Raw genomic sequence first — 14011 nt, 5'->3', positions numbered from 1 at the left:
AGCAAATGCATTCACCTCTGCATCGTTGCATTGTTATGCCTCCAATAGAAATGAACGCGAAGATGCTGGGACACATCACCAGGATGCAGAAGAAGCACCCCCCAGCTCCTGTGAGCTGAGTCTATCTCTCCCACCCCACCCCCTCCCCCCAATTCACAATTGATGGTTGGGGGATAATTTGAAAAAAAGGAGACAGGGAGATATTCCGAAATCTGGGGAGCAGAGAAGGGGATGGATCGCCTCCTGGAATAAAAGGATGCCTGGGAACAATGAGAGAGGACCGTAAGGTGCAGCCACTGATGTTCAGCTGACTGCTCTGGTCCCTGCCTCCTCTATGCATCCTCCAGCACTGGCAATTAACCTCTTAGTTACCAGAGGGGGGTGTGTGTTTGTGAGGCTACTGTGTTCTGCACCCTTCATCCAGCAATGGGGTGTTTTTACCCCTCAAACCCCAAATTTAATCCCCCTCCCTCCTCCGCCCCCCCCTCTGGTTTGCAAATATACCTTAATGTGCATCTCAAGCATCCAGGACACCCTCTTCCTCCATCTCTTTGCACCCCCCCGGCCAAAAAAAAAAAATATAGGGGAGGGTATGCAGTTTTATTATAGCAAGTCTATTGCAATAAAAGAATACGACAGGTTGAAGATGCAAGGCTTTAAAAAACGCAATAATAACAGATGAAGACGCCATTTTGACCATAGATTACAATGGACAGGCTTAGATAAGCAGCCCCTGACAGAAGGCGCTAAAGTTCGGGTTTTTGCACATATTGGGGGGGCGCATACACTGCCGGGAGAGGGGTGTCTGCGGTCTGCATTCATATAACCCCGATCTGGTGCATTATAGCCAAAGCACTTACCTCCGGTGTTGGTCCTCTTGGTGCTTCCAGCCTCCGGTGGTGCTTCCAGGGGTCTCTTCCTAGAATCTGGAGGGTCTAGGTCTATGGGTACCCCGCTATGGGTCCCGTTTTGCTGGATGGGAGTTGCCGCCATCATGTTGGTAGGCTGCAGCAAGCAAGGGAGCACCGGGGGACACTGGGGGTGGAGGGGGGGCCACAAGCTGGGGCAGTAGGAGGAGGGCTAGGGGACCCCGCTACCTGCACTGCAAGCACTGCAAATGGGAGCCCCCCTGGTGCACCTCCAAAAATTACAGACACGGCAACAGAAAAGAGAAAGAGAAAACACAGACACAGAAGAGCAAGCCTAAATAAATAAATAAAAGAGGAGCCAGGAGGGGGAGGAAGGGATGGAGAGAAAAGAGAGAGAGAGGGGAAAGAAGAGAGAGAGGAATAAAAGAGAGAGAGAAAGAAAAAATCGGGGGGAGGGGTACAGAATGGTGGGGGTGGCAAGGAGGGTGAGCAGGGAAGAGAGACAGGATGGATAATAGTGAACGATTTGGGGGAATGAAAGAAAGATAAAGGAGGGAGGGAAGCAGAAAGAGGTGGCGGGCAGAAAATAAAGCGGGTGGCTGGGATGAAGAGACAGAGTAGAGGGGAGGGTGCCAGCGAGAAGGGGTGTGTGGAGGAAAGGAGGATAAGAAAGGGGCTGAGGAGGAAAGAAAGGAAAGAGAGCGAGATGTGGATGTGTGTGTGAGAGGAGTAACGTTGATTGCAGGCTGCGAGTTGTTTCCTTTGGTTCTCTCCTCCTCCTCCTCTCTCTTTTGTTTTCTAATAATCCCCCTGCCTGCTGCTCGCACTGGCTCTCATGTGGCTGCTGCTCTCGGTGCTTTCAGTCCTCTCTTGGCTGGTGTCTGAAGTGTCTGTGTATATAAAGGATGTTGGAGCACATTCCCAACCCAGCATCCCACACAAAGCATCTATGCTACCTACACGAACCTATATAGGTCAGCTCAACACACCAACTCCGCTACCCTTTGCATGCCAGAAGGGTAGTGAGTAAATGGCTCTACCAATGCCACCTGGCATTCAGGGGGTTAACCACTGGATGGCACATAAGTAAATACTTAAATGATGGCTCTGTGGCCAGAGACTGGCATGATGATTGCGAAATGATAGCTTTGCAACTGCTGAAATGTATCAATGAATTTTGCTTACAAACATGACTGTATGATGTTAACATATTGCTACCTTCTAGTGTGGGTTTAAATAGTCCTGAGTTACACAAACTACTATGTTGTGTCTCAAACGCTTGCAAACAAATAACATGTATCAACTTCACACACAAAAACAAGGAACACAGCAATACAGTGCAGCAGTGAACCAAGACTGCGCTTTCAGGTCCATTTGTAGTTGCTGTTCCAATCAACCTTAATAAATTGAGGTTATAAAAAGATGCTAAATGTTCCATAATACACCCAGATGAGCAGAGGCCATATTTAACTGTAAAACAGTACCGAATTCTGCATTTTCTGAAAATCCACCGATTTAAACTGGACAATTATTTTAGAAAAGCTGCTTAAGAATATATATATATATATATATATATATATATATATATATATATATATATATATATATATATATATATATATATTCCAAAATGCAATAAAACTAAAATGCAACTTGCTGTGATCCATTTAAAAATCTCCTTCAAACACGATTTAAAGAATGATATTCTATAAACTAAAAGTAAAATGTTTATATGAATGTTTCCCCACCCCCCGAACTTCTGATCATATTTAACTATATGTGTATGGAGCATTGATTAAGGCTTGTGTAAAGCACATCATTAATATAATTAACCGTTCTTGGTGTTATATGATCATTATTGCATTAGGGTTACATTCGCTCTATTTTCGCCTTATTGTCAACATTTGGTCTCTCTCTGTTATTAAGGAAGAAAGTCTTTAGAAAGGGCTGCTTGCCAAGGGCCTTAATTATTGAGGGTTAAATAATATTTGCTGGAATCTTCATAGAGCGGCAGGCCTAACACATCTCGAACCCTAGCAGCCTTTTCAGTTTCATATTGTTTATTCCAAGTTCCAGCATCCAAAAGTGAAATCTACATAATTTGGAGGTATATATAGTAAATTTATATAGTTATATAAATATATAGTTGTATATATATATTTATAGTTTTTATATATATATATATAATATAGTATAGTCCCAACCTTTCAGTACTTGATTTACTTTCATTCAATCTTATCTAAATATACTAATTATCTGAATATACTGATATTTCAATCTGTTTTAATTCATAATATAAGAATTCAAGATATATTTACCTTCTCATAAAGACATTTTATTTATTTATTTAGTTAGTGCAAAAGTTAACCATTTTAGGGTGCCAAACAACAGAGACAAAAGCGTATTCCAAAAGAACCTCCTTGCTGTATAATTAACATCGTACCCTTCAGTTGCTTTCAGGCCAGCATTGTTTATTTTGTTCTTAAGAGACAAGGTGACATGACTGCGTATTATTTTATGCAAACACTGGTGTGAATGCTCATCATGAAGTTTGCTTTGACGCACGGCAAGGTGCAATAAACCTTAAAGGCCGTCGTATTATTATTTTTAAGACCCTGGCAACACGGCGCAACCAGCACCGTAAAAATGATTGTGCCGGCCATGGCAACAAGTCAATCTAGCCCTACGCTACCAATGAGAGGCGGGGTTTCTCACGAGTTTGCTGCACTCTGAAGACAGCGGAATTACCCAATCAGTGTAAAGAGGGCAGGCAGCGTATGCTAGTAGGAAGCAGCCAATCAGCAAGCAAGAGGGCGGAAACAAATATTTTTTGTTGCTGACGTTTTTCCTTGACGTATTCGCGCCTTATATTGATGAAGGTTGATGTTTCTTAAAGCGGTAGCACCTGCTGCTGGGCAGGAAGCGTTATTATGTCAGCACGTTCTACTAATATTTCTTGCATGTAATATTTGGTGATAAATTATGACAACCAGATTTTGTTAGAAAACGCTGTAGTTACCAAATATGGATGTTCACATTTGTGAAGCAGTTCCTTCATTTATGAATGAAAGGAACATAAAGGAAGAGTGCACCTCTGACCCTAACGGGCATAAATATCTGATCAATGCATCTGTATGTAAGTTTATTGATATGGTGTTAGCGTTTTAATGGTAATGTTAAGTAGGCTTTGCTTTTTGTAACATATTTCGTCTTAAAGTGACAGTCCCCGACAGCCTTTCCAACCAAAAATGCTTTTTCAGGTACCCTGAGTAGTTATGTATGTATACTTCAGATAGATATCAAATTAAACACTAGACTTGGGCGCCGGCCAACTCTTCATGGGGGAAAAAATCTTCATATTCCACAAATATTTGCCCGTTTCTGTGTTCGGTTCGGGCGAATATTCGTGTACATTCCTCATGTTCGGGTTTTTTTTGCCATTTTTTGTAGAAGGGGTTAATACGGGGTTTACGCGGTACGCACTACACAGCAGCTTTGGTGCCAGGATTTCAACTGTCTGTACGATCAACTCTATTGGTCACCGGCAGGGGCCTCCTCTGCAGACGTGTGCCCTGCTGGGGACCAATAAGTCGCTCGTACAAACTTGTAAAATCCTGGTGCCGCAACTTGGCCGGGAGAGACCACTGGTCTCCCCGCTCCAAGAGTTAAAGGTCCATACGAATGACCAATAGAGTCGTTTGTACGGACCTTTAACTCTTGGAGCGGGGAGACCATGGTCTCCCCAGGCCAAGTTCCGCCGTCAGGAGTTAAAGGGCCTTGCGAGTGAGTCTATTGGTCGCCTGCAGGGGCCTCCTCTGGCATCAATCAATGCCAATTAGTTGATGCCAGAGGAGGCCCCTGCAGGCAACCAATAGAGTGGCTTGCACGGCCATATAACTCCTGACTGGGAACTTGGCCTGTCTCCCCGCTCCAAGAGTTAAAGGTCTTTAACTCCTGACGGCAAACTTACAGATTTCCGGTCCCGTTATTTACGCTGCATCGCAGGGGTTAACGGGCGTGGAACTCGGAGGTTCGCCGTCAGGAGTTAAAGGGCCATAAGAACGACTTTACTGGTCGTTGGCAGGGTCCCTGCAGGCGACCAATAGAGTCGGTCGCATGGCTTATTAACTCCTGACACGGAACTTGGCCTGGGGAGACCCTGCTCCAAGAGTTAAAAGTCTGTACAAGCGATTGGTTGATGGCAGACAAGCCCCCTGCTGGCTACCAATAGAGTCGCTCGTACTGGAGCGGAAATCCGTAGGTTCGCCGTAAGGCCTTTAACTCCTGACGGCGAACCTACGGATTTCCGCTCCAGTTAACCCCTGTGATGCTGCATAAGGTAGGCTAGATGGGAAAGGGACCAGGGAGATTAGTAAAAGAAGACTAACACAAAGTTTATTTTGCCGCCGCCATGTTTGGATGTCCGGTATCCTTCGTGTTCGTTTTCATGTTCACCCGAATACGATTGCACAAGTCTATTAAACACTCTTATCTGATGTAGAAACTGCAGCTCCAGTCACCCATCTCCTCTGTAGTCAATCAATGGGAGCACTCTTTACATGGGTGTACAACGCCCGCAGTGTCTTAGCAATCTTCAAGCCAGTGCCAGAACTGACTGGAGGTGAGTATATCAAGCGAACACATCTCATGCACGGAAAATAGCTGAGGGCTAGTAGGGGTTAATGCATAAGGGGGATATTCTATAGAATCCCCTCATGCATTAGAAAGGGAGGATTCGACAAACATGTAAAGGGACCACACAGCTATCATATGATGTTGAGCTATTCTAATAGTTGCTAGAGCATTGTTTTTCAATATGCAGCACAAACTCCTTGGGGTCCATTTTCCCTGCCATCCTTCATCCCTATTTTCTTCAGGCTTTATGGTGAGCCATGTAACCCAGGGCAAAACACCCCAGGTCGGGTCTATAGCACCTCTGGCTGACAGTACTTAAAATATATTCCCACTACTCACTTATTGCCAATTATGTTTCATGTTCTGTAAGCAACTAGTATTCTGTGCTTTAATGGAGTCTGATAATGCTTCCAGTGAGGGCCATCTCTAACGGCCATATGGCTATTCCAGCCACGCACGCTAAGCTCTGGAAAGGAGCTGACATCCCCTGAGGCAACAAGCGGACAAAGGTGCTAGGTGCAGTATTTTACATCTATATTGCTAGTGAGCACCTTTTTTGCTTCTTTTGGAACTGGCATTTCCTTGCCTTTTTTATGGCTCGATGCATATGTTTTTTGCACTTAAGTTCTTTTGCTTCATTGGATTGTAGTGTTCCTGGATTTGTCTACTGACAAACCTACTGAAGAGGATAAGACTACATGCTGGGTGTCACAAGTCTATTCAAGACCCCTGAAAAAATTGTGTGCAGCCTGTTTAACCCCTTAAGGACCGGGCTCGTTTTTTCTTTTTGTACCCTGTGGGACCGAGGCTGTTTTAATACTTTTGTGGTGCTTGTGTTCAGCTGTAATTTTCTCCTCACCCATTTAGTGTACCCACATAAGTTATATATTGTTTTTTTCAGGACAAGATGGGCTTCAGATACCATTATTTTGATCGTATCATCTTATTTACTATAAAAAAAATAAAAAAAACATGGTGAAAAATTAAAAAAAACCCACATTTTATGACTTTTATTTGAAAAATCTTTTACTCACCTAAAAAAGCAAGTAAAAAAACTAGCTAAATAGATTCTACTACTTGTCCTGAGTTTAGAAATACCCAATGTTTTTATGTTTTTTTGCTGTTTTTTGTAAGTTATAGGGCAATAAGTACAAGCAGCGTTTTATGATTTCCAAACCTTTTTTAACCCCTTCGTGACAAAGGCTGATTCTATTTTTTGTACCCTTCGTGACAATGGCTGTTTTATCGTTTCTGCGGTGTTTGTGTTTAGCTGTAATTTTCTCTTAACCCATTTACTAAACCCACACAAGTTATATATTGTTTTTTTCAGGACAAGAAGGGCTTTCTTCAGACACCATAATTTTTTATATATGATGTAATTTTCTATAATAAAAATAATAAAATATGACGAAAAATTGAAAAAAAAAAAAAATTTCTCACTTTTATTTGAAAAATCTTTTATTCATCATAAAAAACTACTGAAAAAACCTGCTAAATAGATTCTACTATTTGTCCCGAGTTTAGAAATACCCAATGTTTTTATGTTTTTTTGCTTTCTTCTACACGTTATGGGGCAATAAGTACAAGTAGCGTTTTGCTATTTCAAAACCATTTTTCTCTGAATCTGGTAATTCTGTCTCCATGTGGTATTTGGGGCATCTTTGAAGCCAGCAAATTAAATTTACCCCACCAAACCATATATTTTTGAAAACTAGACACCCCAGGGTATTTTAGATGCTGATAGTTTAACCCTTTCCATGCACTAATCCTACCACCAACCCTTGTCAAAGTTTGTGATAGTAATTGTTTTTGCTGTTTTTTAAACATACTTTGTACTTCAGGTGTAAAATTACAGCTCCTGGTATGTTGTTGCTGTCACACAACACCCCGATATGTGTTCAGCAACATCTCCTGAGTACATTGATACCCCACATGCATGGGTTTGTCAGATTGTTTGGGGGCAAAAGGGCCAAATTTGGAACATGCCTCCTCAGCCGTATACCGCTGCATGGCAACAATTGCAGCAAAAATAGTGGGGAAGGAAAGGGTTAATGGCTCTAATAAAAAAAATTAAAAAAACCCTAAAAAAAAAGTACAAAAAAAAAAAAAGTAAAAAAAAATGTAAAAAAAAAGAACCCCAAAAACAATTGCCACTATGCAAGATCACTGTTTATGCAGTGATCAATGGCAATGAAGGGGTTAATATTAAATGGGTGGCTCTTATAAGAGCCTTTGGATCAATATATATATATATTATTGAGAATACCTAAAAACACACTGATCTGTCTCTCTCCCTCACTAGAAGCAAGTGAAGGAGGGAGGCAGATCCAATACTGATCAAAGGCAATGTTTAGAAAACATTGCCTTTGATTTATCAAATCATGATCACTCTTATGAGTGATCTGACCACTAGGGGTGTTATTCACTGGATGTCCATGACATCCAGCAACACCCCCCCCCGATGATGACAGCAGGCTCCGCCCCCGGCTTGATGGGCGCCGCCATCTTGAAACACCGCATGTGTTTCGAAGACGCCGGCACCGGGAAGGTAAGTTGAGCATTTAGGAAGCGATCGCGAGTCGCTTCCTTTGCTAAACAGGTGTTGCAAAGATGCCTCGATACTGAGGCATCTTAGCAACACCAGCTAAGCAAAGGAAGCGACTCGCGATCGCTTCCTAAACCCGTTTTTTCGGCGGCGGGCGCCGCCATGTTTGAAAGACGTGCAGTCTTTCAAACATGTTTTTTTATTTGCTCCTAGGAGCGATCGGGGGGGCCGGGAATGTTTTTTTTGGTGTTGCTCAATGCCTCGATGTCGAGGCATTAGAGCAACACCGTTTTAGTGAAAAAATCGATCACGGATCGATTTTTTCACCCGTTTAAAGACGTGCCGGTCCTGGCACGTCAATTGTCATAATCGTCACGATTTTCGGTGACGTGCCCGGACCGGCAATTGTCATCAAGGGGTTAAAAAACCTGGTCAGTCTGCCTCCATCTCCTCTTTGGAACATCTTTGAAGCCGGTTAACTCAATTTAACCCATTCAAACCATATATTTTTAAAAACTAGACACCCCAGGGTATTTCAAATGCTGTTATTTTAACCCTTTCCATGCAACAGTTATACAACTACACTTTGTCAAACTTTGTAATAGTAATTTTTTTTAATTTTTTTTCACACAAATTGTACTTTAGTTATAGATATACAGGTTCTGGTATATGTCACTGTCAAACAACACCCCAATGTGTGTTCAGGAACATCTCCTGAGTACAGCGATACCCCACATGCATGTGTTTGTCAGATTGTTTGGCTGGTAAAAGGCTACTTTTGGGGCATGCGTAATTCAGGTGGTCATTTGGTCATTCTGCCTCCATCTCCTCTTTGGAATATCTTTGAAGCCGGTTAACTCAATTTAACCCCGTCAAACCATATATTTTTAAAGACTAGACACCCCAGGGTATTCCAAATGCTGTTATTTTAACCCTTTCCATGCACCAATTATACAACTACACTTTGTCAAACTTTGTAATAGTAATTGTTTTTATTTTTTTTTCACACAAATTGTACTTTAGTTATAGATATACAGGTCCTGGTATATGTCACTGTCAAACAACACCCCAATGTGTGTTCAGGAACATCTCCTGAGTACAGCGATACCCCACATGCATGTGTTTGTCAGATTGTTTGGCTGGTAAAAGGCTACTTTTGGGGCATGCGTAATTCAGGTGGTCATTTGGTCATTCTGCCTCTATCTCCTCTTTGGAATATCTTTGAAGCCGGTTAACTCAATTTAACCCCGTCAAACCATATATTTTTAAAGACTAGACACCCCAGGGTATTCCAAATGCTGTTATTTTAACCCTTTCCATGCACCAATTATACAACTACACTTTGTCAAACTTTGTAATAGTAATTTTTTTTATTTTTTTTCACACAAATTGTACTTTAGGTATAGATATACAGGTCCTGGTATATGTCACTGTCAAACAACCCCCCAATATGTGTTCAGGAACATCTCCTGAGTACAGCGATACCCCACATGCATGGGTTTGTTAGATTGTTTGGCTGGTAAAGGGCTACTTTTGAGGCAACACAGACTTTTAGCATCTGGTCATTCTGCCTCCATCTCCTCTTTGGAATATCTTTGAATCTGGTTAACTCAATTTAACCCTGTCAAACCATATATTTTTGAAAACTAGACACCCCAGGGTATTCAAATTGCTGTTATTTTAACCCTTTCCATGCACCCATTATACAACTACACTTTGTCAAACTTTGTAATAGTAATTTGTTTTATTTATTTTTTTCACACAAATTGTACTTTAGTTATAGATATACAGGTTCTGGTATATGTCACTGTCAAACAACACCCCAATGTGTGTTCAGGAACATCTCCTGAGTGCAGTGATACCCGACATGCATGGGTTTGTCGTGTTGTTTGAGATTTAAAATGCCACATTTGGGAAGTGCGCTTTTTTTCTCCATTTTGGTCAGTCTGTACCTATGCCCTATCTTTGAGCTCTGCCACTCCAATTTACCCCATCAGCCATTTTTTTTTTATATTAGACACCCCTTGGGTATTTGAAGTGCTTTTATTTTAACTCTTTGTTGAGATTTTTGAGAAATTTTAGCACTTGCTCAAAATAATAAACTTTATTTTTTTATTTTATTTTTTTAATACTTTTTTTTATATTTTTTTTACACATTTTGCTGGTAATGGATGGTTCATCTAGTGACATCACTGCATAATTATTTTTAAATGTTAGCACTTTTTTCCCATTTTTTTTTTTTTTTTATTATTTTTGAATATTTTACTAATCACATTGTGATTAGAAAGCTGGGCTCCATTGACTTGCATGGTTGAGTGCAGTACCTGTATTCAACCTGCAAGTGGAGCCAGAGTTCTCTAGAGGGTCTGGAGACCATCTAGCGAACTCTTTCATCTTTATTGGTTTTTTTCCCGGGCCGCCGCCATCTTGCCATCCAGAGGTAAGTGTTTGGTGTCGCTGGATGCCTCCTGATCGAGGCATTCCAGCGACACCATTTAAGTTTAGGAGGCGATCAACGATGGTTTTGTTAGTACACCACCAAGCTCTTTTAATAACTTGTTGATAGCCTCCTAACCGCTTTTAAAACGGGCGTCCGCCGCCATACAATGTATGGCGGCTGTTGACGCCCCGGGGAGGGGCCAGACATGGCCCCCGATGCCGATCTCGGCCTTGCTGAATGCCTCGACATCGAGGCATTACAGTAACGCCGTTTAAGCGAAGAAAGTGATCGTTGATCACTTTCTAAGCTTATTTAATTTTTTGACGGTTCAGGACCGTCATGGAAAAACGGTCGCTTAACGACCTTTGATGGTCCTGAACCGTCAAAAAATTTAATAAGCTTAGAAAGTGAACCGGCAAAGGTCGTTAAGGGGTTAAAAGCAGTTTTGAGATGCAAGTCTCCCAGCTCTAACGAAGATTTTATGACCTGGTTGAGACAAGAAATGAATGGTACTTTTGATTTGGTGAAATCCTAAGCCACCACTCCAGCTATGCCACAGACTCCACAGGTGGCAGCATCTTCTGCACAGCTACCATTATCTGAACCAGACTTGTTTCATTCCCCATCATCTGACCCTGACACTTTTAAAACCGGAAAATACTTTTCTGAGGAAGAGGGAGTGAACTCCACTGAGGAAATAGGCACACTTATTGTGGCAATAAAATCAGTTATGCATCTGGAAGACCAACGGTCTCAGCCTCATTTTAAAGGTTTTAAAAATAAACATAGAACCTTTCAGGAAAATATTGCCATTTGATAAAGAATTTCTGCAGACCTGGGAGAGTCCAGAAGATCCAGTAGTCACCAAGGTAACCAGGAAAACTTCCTTACCATTGAAGACAGTTCATACTTCTCTGGTGCAATGGAGAGAAAATCTGAGGTGGCCATAAAAAAAGCATTTGAAGCTTCCACAGCATGGTTCCATCTTGGCATTATCTCCACGTCTGTGACTAGAGCCATCATAGCATGTTTTTACTAAATGGAAAATTAGCTGAACAAGCTCCAAGAGAACACCTCACAGTTTAGGGAATAAGATCCATGAAGTTCTAACAGTAGTGGCAACTGAGAACGTTGTTATAGTGGCTGCTAATGAGAAAAGTGACTTGGACATATCAATACCAGGATACTCTTTATATACAAAACACAGAAAGGGCAAGAAAGAAGGAGGGGTGGCCCTATATGTGAAAAATAACATAAAATCTAACCTAACACAAGTTGGTGCGAGAACATAGTCAGTTTGGGTTACGTTACAATTTGGCAAAAGTAAAGAACCTCATGTAGGTGTGATTTATAGACCCCCAGGACAAGTAGAAGAACTAGATAATCAAACTAGTAGATTAAATAGCTAAAATGACAATGGATGCGATATATATATATATATATATATATATATATATATGCGTTATAATCATGGGTGACTTTATTCTCCCTGATGTGAACTGGAAAACCAAAGTAGCTGGTTGTGACCGGAGTGCAGATCTTTTAACCCCTTAATGACAATTGCCGGTTCTGGCACGGCACGGAAAAACAAGTCGTTTACGTCAAATGATGTGCCAGGCCCGGCACGTCTTTAAACGGGTGCAGAAAGCGATCTACGTTCGCTTTCTGCACCCAAACGGCGTTGCTGTAATGCCTTGACCTCGAGGCATTCAGCAATGCCACGATCGGCACCAGGGGCCATGTCTGGCCCCTCCCCGGGGCGTCAACAACCGCCATACATTGTATGGCGGCGGACGCCCGTTTTAAAAGCGTTTAGGAGGCGATCAACAAGTTATTAAAAGAGCTTGGTGGTGTACTAACAAAACCATTAACAGATTTATTTAAGGAATCATTGGTAACGGGAGTCAACCCAGAGGATTGGAAATTAGCGAATGTTGTGCCCATTCACAAAAAAGGCAGTAGGGAGGAGTCTGGCAACTACAGGCCAGTTAGTCTTATATCTGTAGTGGGGAAATGAATGGAAACTATGTTAAAGGATAGGATTGTTGAACATCTGAAGTTGCATGGGTTTCAAGATCAAAAACATGGGTTTACCTCAGGAAGATCATGCCAAACGAATCATTGATTTTTTTTATTATAGGTAGTGCAGTAGACATTGCGTATCTGGATTTCAGTAAGGCTTTTGACACTGTCCCACATAGAAGATTTATCAATAAACTGAAATCCCAATACTGTTTAATGGATTAGGCAGTGGCTGAGTGACAGAAAACAGAGGGTTGTAGTCAATGGCATATATTCAGAGCAAGGTCTTGTTACCAGTGGGGTACCTCAGGGATCTGTACTTGGACCCATTCTCTTTAATATTTTTATTAGTGATATTGCAGAAGGTCTTGATAAAACGGTATGTCTTTTTGCTAACGACACAAACATTTGCAACAGGGTTGATGTTCTTGGGGGGATAAGCCAAATGGCAAATGATTTAGGTAAACTGGAAAAATGGTCAGAGTTGTGGCAACTGGCATTATGTGGATAAATGCAAAGTAATGCATCTAGGGCATAGAAACCCAAGGGCGGAGTATAGAATATTTGATACTGTCCTAACCTCAACGTGTGAGGAAAGGGATTTAGGGATAATTATTTCTGATGATTTAAAGGTAGGTAGACAATGCAATAGAGCAGCAGGAAATGCTAGCAGAATGCTTGGTTGTATAGGGAGAGGTATTAGCAGTAGAAAGAGGGAAGTGCTCATGCCTTTGTACAGAACACTGGTGAGACCTCACTTGGAGTATTGTATACAGTACTGGAGACCGTATCGATATAGATATGTTGGAGAAAGTTCAGAGAGGGCCTACTAAAATGGTTCATGGATTACAGGATAAAACTTACCAGGAAAGGTTAAAAGGATCTTAACATATATAGCCTGGAAGAAAGACGTGACAAATACTTAAAGGGAATCAACACGATAAAGGAAGAGAGTTTATTTATGAAGAGAAGTACTACCACAACAAGAGGACATATAAAGGTAACATCAGGAAATTTTACTTTATGGAAAGGGTAGTGGATGCATGGAATAGCATTCCAGCAGAAGTGGTAGATGTTAATACAGTGAAGAAATTTAAGGAAGCATGGGATAGGCATACGGCTAAGCTAGATAAAGGCTAAGGCCAGATAGTATTCAGATGTTGGGCAGACTGGATAGGCCGAATGATACTTATTTGCTGTCACTTTCTATGTTTCTATTAATAGAGATCTCAGCAAAAAAACTTGCTGTAGATCTCTTATGTGATGCACCAATGGAGTCTATACGCATGAATGCTAGAGCCTATCCCTTCGGTGAAGTGCCCTATGGCTAAAGGCAGGGCCGGCCCTACAATGGAGCCAAGTGGGGCAATCGCCCCAGGCGGCACTTTTGAAGAGGCCCAAGCGTTTTTTTTTTTAAGGGGAGAGAGAGGGGCGCCGAGTGGTTTTTGCTTACCCGCTTGGCGCCCCTCTCTCTCCTCTGCGAGCCCTCTAGCTCGGTCT

At 41.8% G+C, this 14011-nt stretch overlaps 1 protein-coding gene across 3 annotated transcripts in view; it reads right to left on the bottom strand.

Moving 5' to 3' along the window:
* Positions 1–996, bottom strand: part of LOC149284071 (RNA-binding protein Nova-1-like) — a 39704-nt gene extending 38708 nt beyond the window's left edge. For all 3 annotated transcript variants that reach the window (XM_089497196.1, XM_089497198.1, XM_089497197.1), the window contains exon 1: positions 861–996. In XM_089497196.1, coding sequence (XP_089353322.1) covers positions 861–996 — 136 coding nt within the window. The remainder of the gene's footprint in view (positions 1–860) is intronic.
* Positions 997–14011: the final 13015 nt, after the last annotated feature.

The sequence above is a fragment of the Sceloporus occidentalis genome, unplaced genomic scaffold (assembly GCF_023333645.1).
Source record: "Sceloporus occidentalis isolate IW3139 unplaced genomic scaffold, rSceOcc1.0.p SCAF_100, whole genome shotgun sequence".
Taxonomy (NCBI): Eukaryota; Metazoa; Chordata; class Lepidosauria; order Squamata; family Phrynosomatidae; genus Sceloporus; species Sceloporus occidentalis.
This window is presented reverse-complemented; position numbering and strand designations above follow the sequence as displayed.